This window comes from Lepidothrix coronata, unplaced genomic scaffold (genome assembly GCF_001604755.1).
Source record: "Lepidothrix coronata isolate B3197 unplaced genomic scaffold, Lepidothrix_coronata-1.0 Scaffold131, whole genome shotgun sequence".
In the NCBI taxonomy this organism is placed as follows: domain Eukaryota; kingdom Metazoa; phylum Chordata; class Aves; order Passeriformes; family Pipridae; genus Lepidothrix; species Lepidothrix coronata.
The window spans coordinates 1,274,764-1,295,089 of NW_016690311.1; the positions used below are offsets into that span (position 1 = coordinate 1,274,764).

Here is a 20,326-nt window from a genome sequence, read left to right on the forward strand (position 1 = left end):
TCTGTTGTTATCAGAGAATTTAAATCTTAAGAGTAAAATTTGTGTTAGAAATAGAAATGCTTCGAAAAGAGAAAATGTGGCTGTTGAGGGTTTATGCACATAACTAAAATACTGGAGGATATGTGAGAAAAAACCCCTTTGCTTTTATGTGGTCATAATTTTGGAGATTTACTTTGAAGTTTTCAGATCAATTTTTGACTTTTTATTTTTCTTGACATTTGATGACTATTTTTGTGTGTTTCTGGTTCTTCACAGCTCTTCTTTGTGCACCATCTCTGATATCAATGGGAAAGTGCATAGTTTTGCTGCAGGACAATGAGGCCAACCTCCTTTTTATATTTCTGCTCACACCATAATAGTGATGTGTATTAAATCAGAAACATGACTTGAATTTTTGAAGTGGTAGGAATATCATCTATACTTTTCTTTGGTTTACTTATAAATAAAATCACTGCATAGGAAAGGAGTGCCTAGCTGAGTGTTCTAGCTGAGCTTCCTAAACTTTCTTAAACAAAAAAACTCTATATAAAAATATTAAAGATGCTGAATTTGTGAAAGTAACTCTCCTTGGTCTGGTTTAGTTCTGAAAGAAAGTATTAATTAGCTGCACACATGGAGAACATCATTGAATGAAATTAGAAAAGAGGAAGTATGAAGATGCCAGTGCAGTTGCTTAAATATCTAAAAAGCATGATGTATAAACAATGTGTGCCACAAGAATGCAATCCCTTAACTTAAACAAGAGGGGACTGAGAGGGTGAGTACACGGATCTGTTGAAGGGCTTTGTGTCAGGTGGGGAAAGGAACAGATCATGTTACAGTGATGAAGACTGATAATGGACAAACACAGTTTTCTAGTGGAAGTATTGAAAGGTTGGAGTAATCACCATTGTAGGAACAGTGGTGCATCCATTGCCCCAGGTCTTTAAGAACAGGTTTGATTACCTGTATTGTTCCCACCAGGTCGTTTAATTATCATGACCTGGGGCTGAGGGATGGGCTGTCTGACCTTTGGTGGTTCCTTCGATCTCTCCTTTAGTTAACAGATGTGTAACTACACGTTGGACAGATTCTAATAGGATCAGAGCACATGATACATGCTGAAACCTACTTTTCACTCCTGTAACCTGTTTATCAGTTCACTTTCAACTGAAATTTGTTGGATCTGTGATAGTTGTCAAGGAAAGGTGTTTTCAACAGGTTTGGGTTTTTGGGGGGAGTGCTTCTTGCATGTAGTCCTCTAGGACAATGCTATAATGAGTCCATGTCGTCCTTCTGTTTAAATATTCTTCTCTGCTGTAATGTTGCATTCAGGCCAGTTACAGAATTGTTATTCTGCTTGGAAAAACTAGGGGGATTCGTGGAGTTCCTTGTGGAGAAAAACACACCCTGAGTGTGGATCAGAATGAGCAATTGTTCCAGCTGGCTGCATCCATGCACCAGGAGGAAACTGTTGATTTCAGTAACTACAGCTTGGCCTAAGGTTCATACGTCGCCGTGTTCAACAGCAGGCTTTGTAATCCCGTTTAATTTCATTTTATCTGTGAATATGTTTCCCCTTAGGAAAAATTAATTTCTTAGTGGAACTAGCAGTGAGAGGATGGATACTGTGGGACCTGGAGGTTGTGTATCTAATGCAACAACAAACGTGAGAAGAAATCTTGTGTTTTTATAATGCTTCATTACCAGTCTTCTTGTCCATGAGCAGCAGAGTGAAGAAACGAGAATTGATTTCTTCACAAGGCATTATTAGTCATAGCTAATAAATTATTTTAATAGCTAAAGAGTATGCTAACACTCTACTTACATGGCTGTGACTTCATATCTGCTTATGCTTTGCAGAGAAGGTAACTGCTACTGGGAATATTTTAAAATGCAAATTATTATATTCTCCAGGTAAATGATAACAAAAAAATTCTTCGTTTTATTCAGTTAAAGAGTATCTAGCAGTTGGTTGATTAATGCATGAGTATTAGGTGCTTTATTAATAGCTACATAAGTAGTAGTTAGAAAAAGATATGATTTTTATATAGTATAATAAGCAGCTGTGAATTAATTATATAAATATGAGTCAAGTTTACAGTGTGTAAGAAGAGCTGTTGGCTCAGGTGGGCTTTTGTAAACATTTAAGACACTCGTATATTTGGGTCAGTATGAATATATTTCTTAAAATGAAAATGGTAAGGTTTTTAAATGAAGTTTCATGCAACTAAAAAGACATTTTTCATCTTATTAATATCACTAATGTCATGAATGTTAAAGCCTTGTCAGCATTTTAACACAGGTAGTCTTTGAAATGTCACTACTGCATCTTCAGCTAATGATGAGATTCTGTATTCAGTTTCTTAGCATGGCCCAGCATATTTCTTAGCAAACAAACTGAAACACAGGATATACTTGAAGAGCAGTATAGTGCTATTTTATATGTAGTTTTCCCACATGTTCAACTTGCACGTTTATAACCAAATTGAAGTTTTCAGAGAGAAGCAGGGAGACATGGGCCAGGTGCTTGTTAGTCACGAGTTCATAACACTGCATGTTAAGAAGAGAAACCTAAATAATTTAATCTTTTAAGCTAGTAGTAACTTTCTAGAATGTGAGTTCCTGGGGTTTTTTGGCTGGAATTGGCATTTCTCTCATTGCTGGACCATTTCTGTCCTTGTTCCCACCCTGTTCCACGTGAGCCGATGCGCTCTGACTCTAGATGGCAGTCACTGGTAGGCAAAGGGAACAGTCATTCTGGGATGGATGCTAGGCTTGAACCCTGCAAATCCCTGCACTGCTTGGCTTCTCTAGCTGGAATTTTTATGGTGTTGGACAGCAATAAAAGTGTCACCTCAGCTTTTTCCCCTTCTGAACTGTGACAGAAGAAGGGGGGAAAAATAAAAAAAATAAGAGAAAATGTTGCAGTGAAACATTCACAAAGAGAGCTTTAGTAATGCTGACAATACTGAAGAGGTATCTTTTGTATCAGCATGATTCCTATCCTAGATTCACTGAAATAAATTTGTTTATAATGGAAGAAATACCAGTTTCCCACTAAATTCAGTTTCAATGAGTAAAATAGATTGACTAAGGTTCAGCTAGGGATAATAAGAGTGGAGATATGTATGATTGTAATTTTATTTAATTGAATGGGGATTTTCTCACAGCCTCATGGGCAAGTGTTGAAGGAGAAACTGTTCTCATTTTGCTTAAGACCTTGTGTCTTCCCCCACCTTCCTGCCCCTCCATGCTCCCTTTACAGTGTCAATCCTCTCTCAATTTCCAAACTCCTTCCCATCACAGGTAATTCCCTTCCTTCACAGGTGTTATCAGTTTGTCTCTTGATTCTCCCCTCTGTCTCTTCTCTTTACAGTAGAACGAACTTTAAGTTTTTTCTCTCCCTTTCTTCATATAGATGCTGTTTGCCTCCCTAACTCCTCACTGCTGAACAGTCTGATGTAAAGTTGCTGTTAGAAAAGGCAGCAGCACTCAGGCAAATGAGCAACAGCTTCTCACCACTTGCTGTGCAAGGCTGATTGCTCTTCACGAAGTGAATGCTGCTTGATAAGAAAGCTATTGTTATCATGAATACAGTTCAAACCCAGGATTAATCTATACATGTTGTTGATCTCTGGTTTCAAACACAGTACCAAATTACAGTCTTATTTACCTATATGCAAATCCCAAGAAACTCTTTGGAAAGAGCTGGAGTAATTCTGGATTTACAGAGGTATACTTAAGATTATGTTTTGGCCTTCAGTTTTAATGATAAGGAAATTGTTTACTGTTGTTTTGCGTGTTATGTTAACTACCACCATTAGTAAAGGGACTCTGATCCTCTGTCTGCTTTGCAGATATTCTGCAGGACATCTTTTGCACTGAAGAAGAGTAACTGAAAATCACAAGATCTTGATTTTTCCTTAATACAGTCCTAGCAACAAGCTTTTAATTTCTGAACATGCTAGTTTTAGTTGTGGAAAACTACTGATTTTAGAAAGGAAAAGTGCTTCAGTTGCAGAAGAATGAAAAAAACCCACAACCAACCAACCAACCAAAGCTTTAATTAGGTCTATATTTTTACATGTTTATGATGAATAATATCATTGAATAATATGGTTTCCAGAGCCGAGTTGTACAGCTCACAGTCAAGTGCATTTCCAGAGCCAGTTTGAGAAATGTGGACCATCGTTTGTGAGGGAAAGCTTTCTGGGGGTTAGCAGTAATTTAGTACAGATTTCTGTGTGAAGTTCATGTGCAAGAAATACAAGATAGAGATAATTCTGGTATTATGTCAAGATTATATATTGGGATGACAGGTATCACAGTTCCTAATAGATTGCACAGGACAGAGATAATGAAGAGTGATGCTTTCTGTTCCCAAGCCTGCCTTGGGCCTGGTATGTAACTGTGGGCAAATCACTCCTCCTTCCTGAATTTCTCTGTCTGTAAAAATGATGATAATGATATGGATTATTTTGTGTTTCATTTTGAGATCTAAAGGGAATACACAGAAATGAAGTGGTAGGAGCATAAAGAGAAAATACACGGTGGTAAAATAAGCATCCCTATTGCAGACAGCTTTGTTCTGGGAACTGATTATAAAATTATTGATTCTGCTGTTCTTTCCTGTTGAGGGTGTCACTATGTACTTGTTCACAGGATTGAAGGAAAAAAAATTTGCTGTTTCTTATGCTCGCCTATCTTTAGCTTCTCATTCAGAATTTACGATAAGGTTATTCTGCTTTTTCTTGCCCATTACCATCCCCATGAGGGACAGTTAAAGCTGTAGCTGGTGGAGGATAAGGACAGCAAAGGTCTGTCTGTCTTTCTTTTCTCTGTCTCCTCCCTTTCTATCTCTCTGTCTCTCTTTGGCCGTTGAAAATGTAGGTCATATTGCATCACCATAAAATGGAACAGTCAGAAAGGTGTTTGAAAAATGCTGACATCCTTAGCCCGGGGTGCATGCCAGTGTCCTTTGTTTACATTGAAAATAGTGGTGTACCTGTGTAAGAACCAGCATCTCTGTTAAGGTTAGTGGTATGGTACCTGAATTATGAGTCAGATTTTAAGATGACTTTCATCTGCCTACAGTAATTTAAAATTAGACAGATAAAATGCAGCCACTCAAAATAATGATATACACGAGGAGCTAATTTGAAATCCTTAATCTGCAATAACTGTGACAGTGTAGTTTGAATAATATTACCTTTAACAGTGAAGCTCAGTAATAAATTTTGCAAATCATATTAATCATGTACTCTCGATTGTCTTGATTAGCTGTGCCTTTCTGTTTTGAAAGCTATGTTTATATTATACATTTTTATATTGTTTTTTGTGTTACTGTTTTACCTCATGCACCCTTTTAAATGATCCAATCAGAATATTATTTATTTTAAAAATAGAAAATCTTGATGTCCAGTGTCTTACTGCTTACTGCCAGGCTTTTATTGTTTGTGTTTCTGATGTAATACAAGTTGTGATTGGTATGAAATATTCCTATGGCATAAAATGCAGAACATATCTTTTTCTTCTCTGTAGATGTATATAAATACCATTTTTAAAGAAATGTATAAATATCATTTCAACTGTCCTTATTTATCTTAGTTTGCTGCAGTAAGCTAGCATGTTTTATGGATTGAACTTTCAAATAGTGATGTAAATCATACTGCAAGCTGTAGGTATTTTGAAATATAAGACAAGATACTCACTTATAGAAAATCTTTCATTATTTCTGAAACCAGGTATGATTTTTTACCTTTCTATTCTCTACTGTGTGTGGTCGTACTTGAACTGTTGAAGTGCAATATGCAAAGGCTTCTTATGACTTTGTTCATCTTACTGCTAAAGAAGACTTCTAAGTTAAAAGAGAAATGATTGGAAGATAAAAATAAAATCAGTGATGGGATGATTTGTTGAGGAAGATAATGAAAGCTGATCTTTTCCTGTTGTTATTAGACAAAGGAAAATTATAGTAGTCAAAGTTAAGACCCCGCAAGTGCACATTGCTGTGCATAATTATTTTGCAATTTTTATCAATTTACTTATAAGTATCCAAAAGGTGTTGTTTGTTTCTCCATTGATTAAAATATATAGTAACTAAGGTATTAGTTATTTAAGTTTCACCCTTCTCATTAGCTATGAAGATAGCTATATGCATGTTGGAAAGAGTTTCAGAATAACCTGTACCATAATTATATTTTGAAGCAAATATTTTGTTCCATCTGTTTTTGCACAAATAATACTAAATATTTAGGTAATTCTGAGAAATACTTCCTATTGGTATACATAGGAAATACATGAAATCTTGAGAAGATGCAATTTTGTAACTGGTGTTTAGAGAAGTTTTGTATCTAATCTCTGTTTGAAGCATGTAGCTGGTGGTTATTTTTCAGTCTGTGAAGATGTGAAGAATTGTGTGTCCCGGAGGGACTGGGAGGGCCAATTATGCAATTATGCAATTGGGGGTCATCTTTGACCCCCTGAGATTCTGTAGTTGGTTGTCCTGAATCAGTCTCCGGCACAGACGAGATTAACCTGAGAACTGCTCTGATTTACCCTTGAGTTACCAGGTGGCCATAACAGCAGCCCCTGGCCTGCTGTTCCCTCAACACACCCCTCCTGCACTCACTTTTCCAAGGGGCAGAATGAGACCTCATAAGGTTATCCCTGTACTAATAAAATGTCTAAATGAAACCCAGTACTGGGGTGATTATCCCTAATGTGTCCAAATATTTGTTTATATATATGTAGCCTTTGTATTTTATCTTAAATTTGGATATTTAGTAGATAACAAAAGAAAAATATGTTCCACAATGTAGGCACATTCTTTGGTGCATATTTCCAAGAGATGGAAAGAAAAAGAGTTAAAGGAGTTTGGGTTGCTCTCAAAAGTTAGAGATGTCCTATGACACACATTTACATTTTCTTTTATTTTGATGCGTTGCAATTACAATTTTTGTGTAAACGTGTTTCTCTTTAAATGCTTATACACTAATAATAATTAGTTACTGTAACTGTGCCTATATTGTATGCTTCTGTGTTGATACACTTTTGACTGGGGTATAGCTTTTGCTCTGCCAGGCTGTGGTTTCCTGTCTTGCATATCAGTAACTCCTCGAAGTGTTAAATAGCAGTTGCAACCAAGTGTCTTTGATAGTCAGGCAAGGGAAGTGGCCTAATGCTTCACTGGTTTGGAAATGCCGGCCTTCTTCCATTTTCTTGGATTGCTTCTTCGGCTGTTTTTGTCATCTTTCCACATTTCAACTAGATCTCCGTTTTCCAAGGTACCAAGGGTACCTTATGGAGAGAGAGCTCCTTCTGGCTTGTTCTTAATCATCCCATCCCTTCCTTGCGTTACACTCTGCTGACAGTTGTGGTTGTAATTGACCTGCTGTAAATTCTCAACAAGAATCATTCCTGTTCTTTGCCACCCATTATCCAGAGAAAGAGTTCTCTTTAAAGGGTCGTTAAGCTGTCACTTTACTCTTTTGAAACTTACTCTTTTAACTTCCTTCAAACTCGGCTGCAGATATAATCCCTACAGCAAAATTCACAGGTGGTGACATAGTATGCTCTGATCTCTCAGATATATAGGAATAACATTTTTGCTGATCCTTCCTTCACCCTCGTCCGAGCCATTTCTTGTACTTACCTGTTATCACCCTGTTCCCGGATTTTTATGTCTTTGGAGACATCTTCTATTTTATAGTTTTTGTTTTCATTTTTGCATGAAGCATCAGAACTCGCCGTTTTGTAACAAATAACACATCAGGATAAAAGAAAGAGTGTTCTGCATGCAGAGCTCTCATATTCCCTAAAGAAATTGGGGTAGAGATGGAGGAATGAGTTACTTCCACTGCAGGGAGGTCATAGGCTCGAAGGGACTGGAACTTTAATGCCAGACATTGAATGATCTTCTCGGAAGGGGATGGTCCATATGAATTCAGTCTCCTGTCCGAAACTAAAAAAGGACAAAAAGGATTTTTGACAAACCCTGCATTGCATTTTCCCAGTCAGCAGCAGCAAGAGTTGAAGAGAAAGTTTTATACTGTAGTATTTGGTGAGATTTGTATGTGTAACAAGGAAATACAATGTTTTCTGAGACTTCTACTAGAGTAGAAATTTGTCAATGATCATTTTTATTAAGCACAAAGCAGAAGAGTGACTGCAGAGGAGAGAGAAAAAATAATACTGGACTTGCTCTCTTGTCCATTAATGACACAAAAAATTTGGATTTTATGAAGTAACTAGAAAATAATTAATCTAAGATATGCTTCTTAGGATCAGGTATGTCACTGAGCAGAGTCAATCTTAGTAAATACATCTGTAAGTGATCTCAGTCAAGGTACTGTCAGCTGCTAAGCTGCAGTTTAAAGGAAAAGGGGGAAAAAAAGGAGTTTATTCTCAGTGCATAAAAAAGACTTTAAAGACATAAATTCAGTTTGCAGACAGCTTCCCAGAGGAGCAGCAGAAGCTGGGAAAAGCACAGTTCTGCCCCCAGACTGAGACAGAGCCCTATAGCCCATGGGACGGCTTGGGTGCCCTCTTGGACTGCATTCCTCTTGTCTCGACTTTAGTCCAGAGCAGTCTGGACTTGTGTCCTTGGAGGGGAAAAAAGTAGTTTTCTCTGAAGTGTTATCTGGCCCCAGTGCTAGGTTGGCTTATTTATGTGGATCTTCATGGCTTTTTAGTGGTGAAAAAGAAAATCACCGGTTTAATTTCAAAGCACTTATAAAAATCAATTAATTGATCTTAATATTTTTTAACAGGGCTTTGGTTTAGCTTTAACCAGTTAGGCTAAACCAAAGCAAACCACCCTTAAGTGTAGTTTTTACAGGCAACAAGTTTATAAGCATTGAATGAAAGGATCTCAAAAACCTGAGCTTGTGATGGTAAAAGTTCCTTTTGTGGGAAGGCCTCAGTGTGTACATGTCTCTATTTTTTGTTAAATTCTTCATCAGTGGTACAGTGGTAGTCACTGATGATGATTACGTGAGGGATCGTTTTTAGCTGCCCGCGTTCTATGGCACGGGGGTAAAAATGTCCACAGCTGTGTCCTGAGAGCCCCTGTTGTTGGAGTCGTCCTGCATTCTAGAAAAATCCTCTGTAGGAAATCCAGCACCGTCGTGTTTCCTGCTTGTGATACAGACACGTGTGCTTGGGAATCTGGTCAGTAATAGTCGATGTAAGTGCAGTAACTGGGCTGAAGATTGAGGTTTCATCCAATGCATACCTTTCTGGTAATGTCAGGCTGCCATTTAAAGAGCTGCTCTCTACAGAAGAGACCATAACAGCTCCCTGCTTACTTTTCAATTTGAAACCCATTGCAGAAAATATATTTGTAGAATTGATAAAATGCTTCATATTAGTTTTTAAATAGATACAATTATAGTTAGGAAATGCAGTTAAAGTTTCAAATGCCTTATTGCTGTACTCTTTTTCTTTGCTTTCAGAATTAATCAGGTACAAGTTAGGAAAAGCTTCCAAAATCTGAACAGATGAAGATCAATTGATAAGTCAACCCAGCGATTCACCATACTTTCAAGGTACTGTGACATGCTTATCCAAATATTTTCCTTAAGCATAAGATTCTCGTGCTTTAGCTGTGAGAAGTGTGGAGAACAGGGTATTAGCAGGGTTGCAAAGCAAGTCTGAAGTGTTACCAGTTGCAGAGGGGAGACTTTTTAAATGCAGATGTTTAATGTGTGTTTCAGTGGGAAATAAAGTGACCTGACAGTCAGCCTAGAGGGAGTTCAGTGCATGCGACAGCCAAACTTAAAAAGATAAAACTAACTTGGATTATATCTTTCAGTCAATTAGGTGAATTGATTTGTAAAAGTAAGTTGTGGCAGACAGGGAATATAATAGAATCAACATTTTTGATTTATTAGTTTTTATATTTTAGAAGAAGTAATCTCCTTTTTATGAATAACTATTTTTGTCTACCTCAATGTTTCCATGATATGTTAAAGCATTTGAAGTCTGTTAGGCCCTGGTATGTACCATAGCCTACCTGCTGCATCAGTCCTGTTATTTTACAAGTTCAGAAAGTAGAGTTGTAAACTGAGGTGACAACTTTACAGTTGCCTAACACAGTGAGAGTATTCTCCATGACCAGTGTACATGGCAGAATGTTAGAAAAAAAGAAAATTATGGTAATAAATTGAAATTTTGTCTAAAAGGCTGCTAGTGCAGATTATTTTATCAGGTACTGCTAATTCATTGAAACAATATCTGTTTCTTTCTCTGTTTCCCTTACATTTATCTCTACTCTTTATCATCACGTGCATTTCACCATTTTGTATATTTTTGCTTAACACCACAAAAGAAAAGACTTCACCCTTATGCACAGACATGAAGAATCCAGACTGTTACAGCCTGGCCACTATTTGCTGTGCAAATCACTTCTTAATGTATTTAAAAATAGATTGCAGCAGAAAGGGCCAGTTAGCATGGAGTTGATCTGCAGAACTTATTTAAGTGACAGAGTTAACCTGGGCTCAGGAACAGTGAGGAATGTTTGTCCTGGTCTGGCTCTTGCAGTATGTAACATTGGAAGCTGTAATACTTCAAGGTTTTATTACAAAATGATTCCCTGGATTTTCAAGCAGCCGGAGAAGTGGCTGTCTTAGTGAACCCAGAGTACCTGGGGTTGCAAAAGTTAGCTTTGTTCTTATCTACTTCCTTGCTCCTCATCACTAAATCAGGCCACAACATCTATCAGGTTTTCATATAATCGTAGGAAAGTCTAGATTGGAAGAATCCTCTGGACATCATCTGGTCCAACCTTCTATTGAAGATGGATTATCTGAGGCCTGGTCAAGCCAAGTGTTAAGAATTTCCAGCAAGGGAAAGTTCACCATTTCTCTGAGCTGCCTGTTCCAATATTTAATTGTTCTCACAGTAAATATTTTTTTCTTGTGTCCAGATAGAAGTTCTGAAGCAACTTGTGCCTGTTGTCTCTTGCCCTGTCACTGTGTTCCTTGTGAAGAGAGTACCTCCATCTTCTCTATAATTATCTTTTAGTTATTGGAAGACTGTGATTACATCTCCCCTGAACCTTCCCTTCTTTAGGCTGAGCAAACCAAATTCCATCTGATTTTTTCATGAAGTTTTCCAACCTTCTAATCATTTTACTGGCTCTCTGCTGGACCCTGTCCAGTTTTTTAATGTCTCTCTTGAAATGGCTCGGTCTTCCAGCCTGTCACAGTCTCTGTACATAGTAACATTTTGGGTTCATCTACTTGTCTTCCTAGTTTTTGTGTCATCTACAGACTTGGTAGGAATGCATTTATTCCAATCATCCAGATAATTTTAAAAGATATTGAATAGCATTGAGCCCAGTGTTGACCCCCACAAAACTCCATTTGTGAGTGATTGCCAATTTGATTTTGAGCCATTATCACCCTTTGAGCACAGCAGTTTAACCAGTTTGCCAGCAACCTCAGAACCTCAGAGTCCCCATCTGTGACCTTTCAAACTAACTCTCTTAGCACCCCTGCATGCACCCAGTCAAGTCCCACAGACCTGCCCATGTCCTATTTGTGTGATACTTCATTGTTAACTTGCCAAGCATGTGGTCAGTGCAGGTAACATCAGCAAAGCATCAGCAGGCAGCAGTCAAACATGAGAAGAACGGTATAAATTTAAATTTCCTTTTGCCAGGGTTCTCAGGATCCTTGATTTGTGGTTAATCAGCATGTCAAACTTCTGAGGGTCTCAGGCAGCTTCACATCATAGGCTGGTGTTATTGTGGTCTCAAGGAACTCGAGTCCTGTGGGCTGTGCTTGGACCCGGAGTCTTGGAGCCGTGTGGACAAACTGGCAAGAAACCAGGCAGGGTTATGAAACCTTGTGTGGTAGGTAGGTTCCATCAGAAGATCATTAGTACCAAATTGTCCCCATTGAGTGCTTTGATTTCAATAAATGGAAACTCAGCACTAATGGTTTGTTACAATTGGCCTGAATAGCTGTGTATTTTAATAATTCTAAGTTGTAATGTCATATTCTCTGTGTATAAATGAGAATTTAAAAGGTCATACCTATTTCTGATTCCTCTGATTAAAATGATTCATCTGCATAATTGGGTTGCTGAAATTGTTTTAACATTTCCAAATTCAAAAGGTGATTCCAATACCTTATGTAAAATTAATAAACATTAGTTTGATTTCCAAATCATTAACTGGATGCATGTTGTGTAGTTTTACCTATTTATCTTTAACATTTGGAAACTTTGTGTCACTATTGAATGTTTTCCCTGCAGATTTCTCTTCAAGAATTGACTGTATCTAGTGACATCTAAGCACAGGATCTGTGCTCCTCTATTCCTTTTTCTGTTTTAGATCACTGTGTCATCAATTCTTGCAGAAATCTGACTTGCCTTTAAGACATATTTGATAGTTAAGAAAAGAAGGAAGTGGTTGCAGTGTTTTGATAGATACTGTATATTTTATTAATGCATGGCAATAACGTTGGCTTATAATTTGGGTGTAAAAGTGTTATTGTGGTGTTTGGATAAACATATAGGAGCATGTAGTGCATTCTCATCCTAATGCAGAATTCTTTGCAGATTTACTTACACTTGTTAGCCTCCATTACCCCATTCCTCCTCCTGAGAAAAGGATACTTTAAGTTATTCTTCTTATCTTAACAATATTGTTCTGTTCTGGTACAGGTGGTTGATAGTAGGTACCCACAGTAATTTCATATTCCAGTATTTAAAGTAGCTGTATTCCAGCACTTCTGAGCATCTTCAGCTCCCCCTTTGAAGTATTACTCATAAATAAAATTATACACATCAACCTGTTCCCAGGATCTGTGGGAAAAAGGATAATAGACTGGCATGGTTTCTTATATAATTTTTTGTTTTGTGCTGCATATGATTATTATTTTGCGGGATCATGGTCCTGTGTTTAGTTATAAAGGGAGAAGTTGCTCCATTTCACTGAACTACTGGTCACCACAATGTGTTTTTCTTGACATATTAATATTTTTTCATAGTGGGGCTTAAATTAAATGGTCTGTTTTATGTGGCTGGGTGGTTCTATCTTCATCTGGATGTTCTGGTTTATATGAATTTTTATCTCTTGCTTCCATACTTGTCCAATTATATTCTTACACTTCTCATGCTGGAGATATATTTTAAAATGCACAGAACGTGCTCCCCGTTCCACCGCTGTCAGCAGGAGCTGATGGGAGGGTCAGGACTTCAGCATATCAGCTGCTTGAGTTGTCACTTCATCCTGAATCTCATCTACCAACAAGTCTTCAGTAATAATGTTTCTTCTTAGTTTTAAAGCCCTTCTTGATCATTTCATACCTTTTGGCTAGAATTAACTTATTTGATTTCCTTTAATGCCATTATGCCCCTCAGAGCTTTTTCTTGACAGACTTTGTGAATTCACTACTTTCCTTTCTTCTGAGTGCTGATAAAGTGACACCCTCGTGGGGTTCTCCCTGTCTTCCCTTTGCACTTCAGTTCTCGCATCCTTTCACTTTCATTGTGGAAAATCATCGGTGAATCGCATCATTGTACTTCTGCTCTTAAAAGAGTTCGGCTGCAGATTCATCCTTCCTTTTTCATTCCAGTTAAGAGTTGTCATATCTCAGGTCCTATACAGAGGCTGTCATACAGATTCTAACTGAACAGCTGAAGTAGGTGTTCCCTGTTTGAACGGCTTTCCCGGACCACCTGGCAAAAGAATGAAACCTGCTGGTACAGGTGAAAAAATGCCTGCAGTGTCATGCCACAAAATAACCATCCGCTGCAGTTTTCAGCAGTTGCATGTTGTTTGTAGGCATACATTTATTCATAGTGTCACCAACTATGTTTAATATGTTGTTAAAACTATTTAGTGAGCTTTAAAACTGTGAGTTTTCTTTTTTTGTATGTTTCGTTTCCTCTTTCTGTCTCCTTTCTTTCCTTTTCCAGGCTGTGTTATATAGTTTGTTTATGCTTTCTTCACATCATTATTTGGCTGTTTTCTCTACATCATCCATTGTTTTCTGCTGTTTTCCTGCCTCACATTTTTCCTTCCCCACTTTCTCAGCTTAACTCCTCCTTGTGTTTTCTCTCTGTTCTCCAAATACCTGTTCTCATTCACAGGTATGAGCAGTCTATGGTTTTTCACACATTGTCTTGGTCCCAGTGCTACTGCTGGGGCTATTTTGCTTCCTCAGCTAAGTCCTTAGAACTGGTGGCATTTCTGGGCTCCTTTTTGTTCTCTTAAAGAGAAACATTGGCTTTTAGGCAGTGCTTTCCATACTACAGTGTTCTTCCTGCTCCTGACCAGATTCACCCCACTTAAATTCTGGATGCCTAATGCAGGTGCCTAATTTATGTGCATGGACATCCTTGACTACTTCTGTGGTCAGTGGGAAGAGAAGGGTTTCTTGAAAAAGTGTTTTGCATCAGGAGGGACCAAACTGATCCCAAAAGTATCCCTGGCTCTCCACTGACCGCCACGGGAGTTTTGGATGACTGCACTCCTGACTGGATGTCTCAGATCTGTAACACTCACCTCTGTTAAAGTCTACAGCTTGTACATGTGTTTTCAATTCTGATCTCCTTGTAACATGATGGATTTTCAGCGTTTACCTTTTTTTAGCCTAAAATAATCAATGCATCCATGTATAGCATTATGGAAACAATTTAAGGAAATCGAACTTGTGTGCTTGAAAGAACCCAAACACATATTCAGCCCGGTGAGCTTGTGGGAAAAGAAAGTTCTCGCCACTTCCAGTGCTTGTAAAATCAGTTTTTCATCTGCCCCTATTCTTGCTCTCTGACTAATTGGTCTTGTGCACTGAACTGATGAACCAGTCCTTCTGCTGCCACTTCCCTCCCTCTGCTGGAATACTGATGTACTCACGCACAGTGGGGAAATATTTCAGTAGCGGAAGGTTTACTAAAGGACAGCCCGAGGCCCAGACTGCAGAATTAGATCTTGAGTGGGAATATATGGGAAAGAAAGAAAAGCTGTGATTGAGGGAGGGGAAAAAAAATGCAACAACCAGATTGAAAGAACAGAGAAGAGCCAGAAAGGGGGTAATCAAAGCTGTATGAAATAACAGTGGCATGTGCTTTACCTGTGTGGCTGGCACTTTTGAATCAAGAGGCATTTCTGAGTAACTTGATGAGTGTCAACTTCAGAAACTGAAAAGTTGATTATCTATTGGTTTGTTAAAGTAATTAGCTAATTGATGTAATTTTGCCAAATTAAGCCATTTTGCTTTTGTGTGATTTGACATACATACATTGGTAATGTTTAAAGAAAAGAATCGTGTGATGTGTGAACATTAAGTTAATATGCCATGGTCAACTCTGTCACTGTTAAAGGATAAGGGATGGTATTCTGTGGCTCTGTTTGGTCACTCTTCACTATATTTGCTCTATGTTTTTGTTAAAAAAAAATAGAAAAAGCCTTTATGGATTTGATCAACACTCGGACATATAAAGGATTCTTTTTCAAACTGCAGCTGAGGCAGCTTTCTGATGACTTTCTCCAGGACAAAGGACCTGCATGAATGAAGTTTGTAATATAAACGAGAATATTTTTGACACAGAGAATACAGACCTGTCTGTAACTTGCTTTATCCTATAGCTGGAGTCTGAATTCAGCTATGGATGTTATCTTAGGCTGCATTTGTGAAGCACTTGAAGAACTAAGCTTAAAAGAAATCAATCATAGATTATTTTTTTCCCCATTTGGCTTCTGTACCACAAAAGAAAGCTGAGGTTCTGTTCAGAAATTGTTTAGCACCTGATGGACATTTTTTTTCCAGTGATGTTCTCAGCTTTAATTCTAAGTAGTTTTCTATATTATAAAGTATTCTAATTGATAATTAATCAAACAATAATGCCTTCCATTCATCAGTTATCTTTAGACTCTGGTACCATGAACACCTTTACTCATGTTCAGACTAAGTTGAAGAGTTTTTCGAAGCTATAGTGCAGCAAAGAGCCGGTGTAACTGTCTGAAAGATCAGGGCCCATCTTAGAAGTTGATGGCCTTTGATAATTAATCCTGCTACAAATGTCTACAGCAGAAGTCACAGTTGCTCTCTTTATCTAAATTTTATGGTGTTGGCCTTTTATTAAGGAGTTAAGTTAGACTTGCAGTGATCAAGAGGAGAGAAAAATCACTCTAGCTGTTCTGTGTTAGATCTGCAGTTTTATGAGATACATTCAGAGTGTGACATAAATTATCAGTTGGGTGGAACACTGAAACTATTCTTATAATTACAGCCTATCCCATCCCATATGACTATGGTGTGATGAGCTTGATTTTATAGATCTTTTATATGCATAAATTTGGAAAGAAACAGCTCTGGCTTGTATAGTCCCACATTTTAAATGAAAATAGAAAATGAAAATTAGCTAAGCCTGCGTGTATATACACCCCTGCAGGACTGGGACTGTGTATTTTAAAACAATTTATTTACAGTTCTGATTTCTGCTGTCTGGTTTTGCACATACCAGACAAAATATGAGATCTGTGAGCAGTTCCACTGATGGTGCCAGTCCTGTGCTCTCGAGCTCACACATGGACTGAGTACCTATAGAGGAGGCAGCACATAAGATTTACATGTTTTTAGCTGTTCATCAAGGGTGTTTTACTGACAGTGGCATCAAGCATGGCCAGAAATCTTTGCAGATTGTGACCTGAGAGTTTAATTTTACATTGGTACTTGAATATTTTAGTGGAGAGAAAACCCTATAATAAATGAATTCCAAACCCAGATTTTTTTTTTTAATCAAACAACTTGGTTTTTCCAACGCTTAAACTTTGTTACTATGAGTCGTCAGGCACGACAGCATCCTTTAATCCTCGCTTTTAACACCGCTCGACGTCATCCCAAAGTTTAGGGGGGAAAAAAAGAAAAGCTGTTAAAGAAGAAATGTGGAATAACAATGACAAGACCCTCCCCTCGGGAGACAGGTTACGGGTATAACGAGGGCAGCAGCGAGCAGGAAACTCGCTCGGTGTCCCCCCCTCCTGCCCGGGGCGAGGAGGAGAGGGAGGGAAAGGCTGGAAAGGAGGGAGGGAGGGAAGGGATGGAGGGGAGGGAGCGGCGGGGGGGGAACGCGCCCGCCCGGAGCGAGTTTCCTGCTCGCCGCTGCCTTTAAGGAGGCGCCGGGTTTAAGGTGGACCGGCGGGGAGGGGCGGGGCGCCCATTCCGGCCCCGCCCGCCGCGTCGCTCCCGGCCCCGCCCCCTTCCCGGGGCAGCGGGTGCCAGGCGGGGTTGTGATGCGGCCGTTGTTTTTGTAGGGTCGCGGGGCCGCGGTGCGCAAGGGAGCGAGGCGGCCCATGGAGCCGGGGCTCGCCTGGCGGGCGGCGTAGCCCTACCCCCGGCTCCCTCCCGCCGCTTTGTTAGCGCAAACCCAAGCGCGCCTCACCTACACGGTGAAGAGGAAGGCAGCGCTCCCCGCACAATAATGGGCACCCGGGCGCTGCCCCCCGGGCCGCCGCAGAGGTGAGTCGGCGCCGCCGCAGGGCCGCAGGCTCCCGGCGGGGGGAGAGCAAGGAGAGAGCGGAGCGGGGCGCGCCGTGACAGCGGCGCGGCGCCGCCGCCTTAAGAGAGCGCGGCGCCACCTTAAGCGGCCGCTGACTTTTCTCGTTACATTGTAGCAGCGGAAAGAATGTCGGCGCGGGCCGCGGGTGACGTCAGGAGGGAGCAGCGCGGCGGCCCCGCCAGGCAGCGGCAGCGGCGGCCCCGCCACGGCGAGGGAGGAGGCGGAGGAGGCGGGAGCGGCGCCGGCCCCGCCGCCACCGCAGCGGCAATGGCGGCCGTCGGGGAGCGCAGGTCCCTGCCCAGCCCCGAGGCGATGCTGGGGCAGCCCTGGAGCCACTGGGTCGATGCTGCTAAACTTCACGGGAACGACGGTGAGTGCCCGCCCGCGCCGCCCCCCCCGCCCGTCCCCAGCGCGCCCCGCGGGGTGCGGGTGCCCCGGGCGCGGCCCCGGGACGGCGCGGCGGGTGCGGGGCCCGGCGGGGAGGTTGGGTCGGTTCCTCCCCCCCGACATTCGTTGCCCGGTGCGCGCCCCCGGCCGGGCTCGGGAGCGGCGCGGAGCGGGCAGCGCCTGCCCCAGTTCCTGTAATCCGGGACACGGTGCGGGGAGGTCGGATCCGGTCCCCGGAGCACGACACCTCCTGCCCTGGATTCAGCCGGGGCGCGGGGCGGGGAGCTCCCGCCGCAGGTGAGGCATCCCCGGCGCTGACAGCGGCTCCCCCGCGCCGGGAGACCTCGGGCACTGCGATCCCGTGTTTACTACCCGGTGTGTGCCCACGGGGGAACGGGCTACAGGTCAACAGCCCTCCCCTGCGACTTCAGCACGGGTTGAGATCTTGTCTTGTGGCTTTTTTTGGTTCCAGGAACAGCATTAGAAGAAAGTTTCAAGGAATATGGAAGAAACCGAGAAGCAATGCGACTTTGCCGAGAAGGTGAGTGCAATTCATTCTTAAGAAAAGCGTACAGAGAAGTTTTCCTGCTCGTAACTAGTTGCAGGAGGGACCTGCGTGGAAAAGAGAAAGATAACTCTGATCCTATAGCTTTGGATTTGGGACTGTGGCCTGTCAGTGACTGGTGTTATTAGCATTGCTATTAAATTAATACCTAATCTGAAACTACGAGTTAGGACATAGGTTACTTATTGTCTTTACTGTATTTCTATATGGATGTCTTCTTTTTTTTTTTTTAGCCTATAAATAGTCCTAAGGAAGATGTGTGGCCAACACTGATAATATCTTCTCTCGAATTAATATATTTTGATTCTTGGTATAATCTATGTCAGCATTTGAATATCAATCCCTTCCTCTGTCATGTCAACATGTTATGTTTATTACTTGGTGCACTGCTAAATGAGAATGACCTTTCACCTGTGATTAGCAAAAGCCCATTAAGGCCTAGTTTGTTGCGAGAGTAACAACTTGGAGTTGTAAGTAGATGATGAATGAAAGCTGTAGTTTATTGGTTACTTTCTAACAGGCAGTGGAAAAAAAGAAGGGAACGAGTCTGATTTGTGATGTTAATTTTTGTTTGTTTTTCTAGTTTAACAATTATTTTGTAGCAGAGAAAGGTTCTAAAACTGTCTTAATATTGTTGGTACTTGGTTCCCTTGGACTGTCTGAGAGGTGTGCTGGAGAAGAGGCCCAGCTGTTTTAGACACTAGAACAGTTAGACCAGAGTCATTTGTTTGATGCTGTTAGAAATGGAAGACTGAGTTTGTAAACATGGTTTACAATCACAGGAGGCAGGACTTGCCGGGGACCTTAGGAGGTGATCTGATTCAGCACTTATCGACTTTCGAGCTACAAACAGCAAATGAAACCTAAAGCAAGGTGGCACAGGCTAGTTAGATTGGGAGGCAGTGATCCATACTGAGGCTGAATCAAAATGGCTATTTTTTGTAGAATTCCCTATGTTGATAAAATTTGGGAAAAATCAATTTCTAGGATCAGAGTCAATGGTCACTGACTGGGAAGAAAGATGCAATAGGCAGCTGTGCTGCAGCATTCACATTCACTTGGGTCATTTTACCATCTTTTGAGTGTATCTGTAAGTTCTTAGGCACTTGAAAAATCACTTTATTACTTCATTGCCAAGTTCCAATGTAATAGTGCTAAAAGAGCATTTACAACAATAAGCATGCACTTTATCGTAGTAAAGATTTTACTAATAAGGATTTTCAAACATTTGCTCTTATTTCTACCTCTTAAAATGCAAGCATCTAAGGTTTCCAGATTTTAACGATTAGCTGGCAGGGTAAAGACTAATCTATCTTTTTTTTTTTTTCCCCCCTCTGGAGAGAGATCATGAAACTGTTTTTGCATAGGCTGGTCACTGAGACACAACTTTTCCACATTGACTCCAACTGTGTGAATGGTTTGTAGGGTTATGAGTTGAAGGAAGGCCATAAAAAACTTTGAGAATTAAAAGTGAAACTTAGTAGCTCTGTCAGGCTTCCAGAAGTCTATTTATTTTAGTTGCTTTATAACATACGAATGAGACACTGACTTGGTGTATACCTGTAGCTGGTCTCTAGGGAGCTCAGCCTACTACAAAATAAAGCTGCAGTGGTATTAATTAAGTTTAAATTAACTTAAGGAACTAGAGGAGTAGCAAAACATGCCAGCATATATATGTATTATGTTATCAAATAAAACTTCGAAAATCCTGTAACTGATTTTGTTTTCCCAGGAAGAATTTTGCCTTCAAAATTGAGGAACAAACATTTATTGGACTGTGTAAACCTTGGTTCTTAACACAGAAAGGTGAACCAAAAGTATAAGTTTTGTCAAATCCACTCTAACCTCAAAATTTTTGTCATGGTACCACACAGT

At 40.4% G+C, this 20,326-nt stretch overlaps 1 protein-coding gene across 5 annotated transcripts in view; it reads left to right on the plus strand.

Moving 5' to 3' along the window:
• ATXN7 (ataxin 7) overlaps positions 1 to 20,326 on the plus strand; it is an 87,399-nt gene that overhangs the window by 8,665 nt on the left and 58,408 nt on the right. For 2 of the 5 annotated variants that reach the window (XM_017826831.1, XM_017826834.1), the window contains exons 2-5: positions 9,438 to 9,530; positions 17,255 to 17,459; positions 17,615 to 17,869; positions 18,359 to 18,427. In XM_017826831.1, the coding sequence (XP_017682320.1) occupies positions 17,626 to 17,869; positions 18,359 to 18,427 (313 nt within the window). In that variant the 5' untranslated portion in view covers positions 9,438 to 9,530; positions 17,255 to 17,459; positions 17,615 to 17,625. Of the gene's footprint in view, positions 1 to 9,437; positions 9,531 to 17,254; positions 17,460 to 17,614; positions 17,870 to 18,358; positions 18,428 to 20,326 lie in introns of those variants that run through there. The other 3 variants (XM_017826836.1, XM_017826835.1, XM_017826832.1) reach the window with 2 other exon arrangements.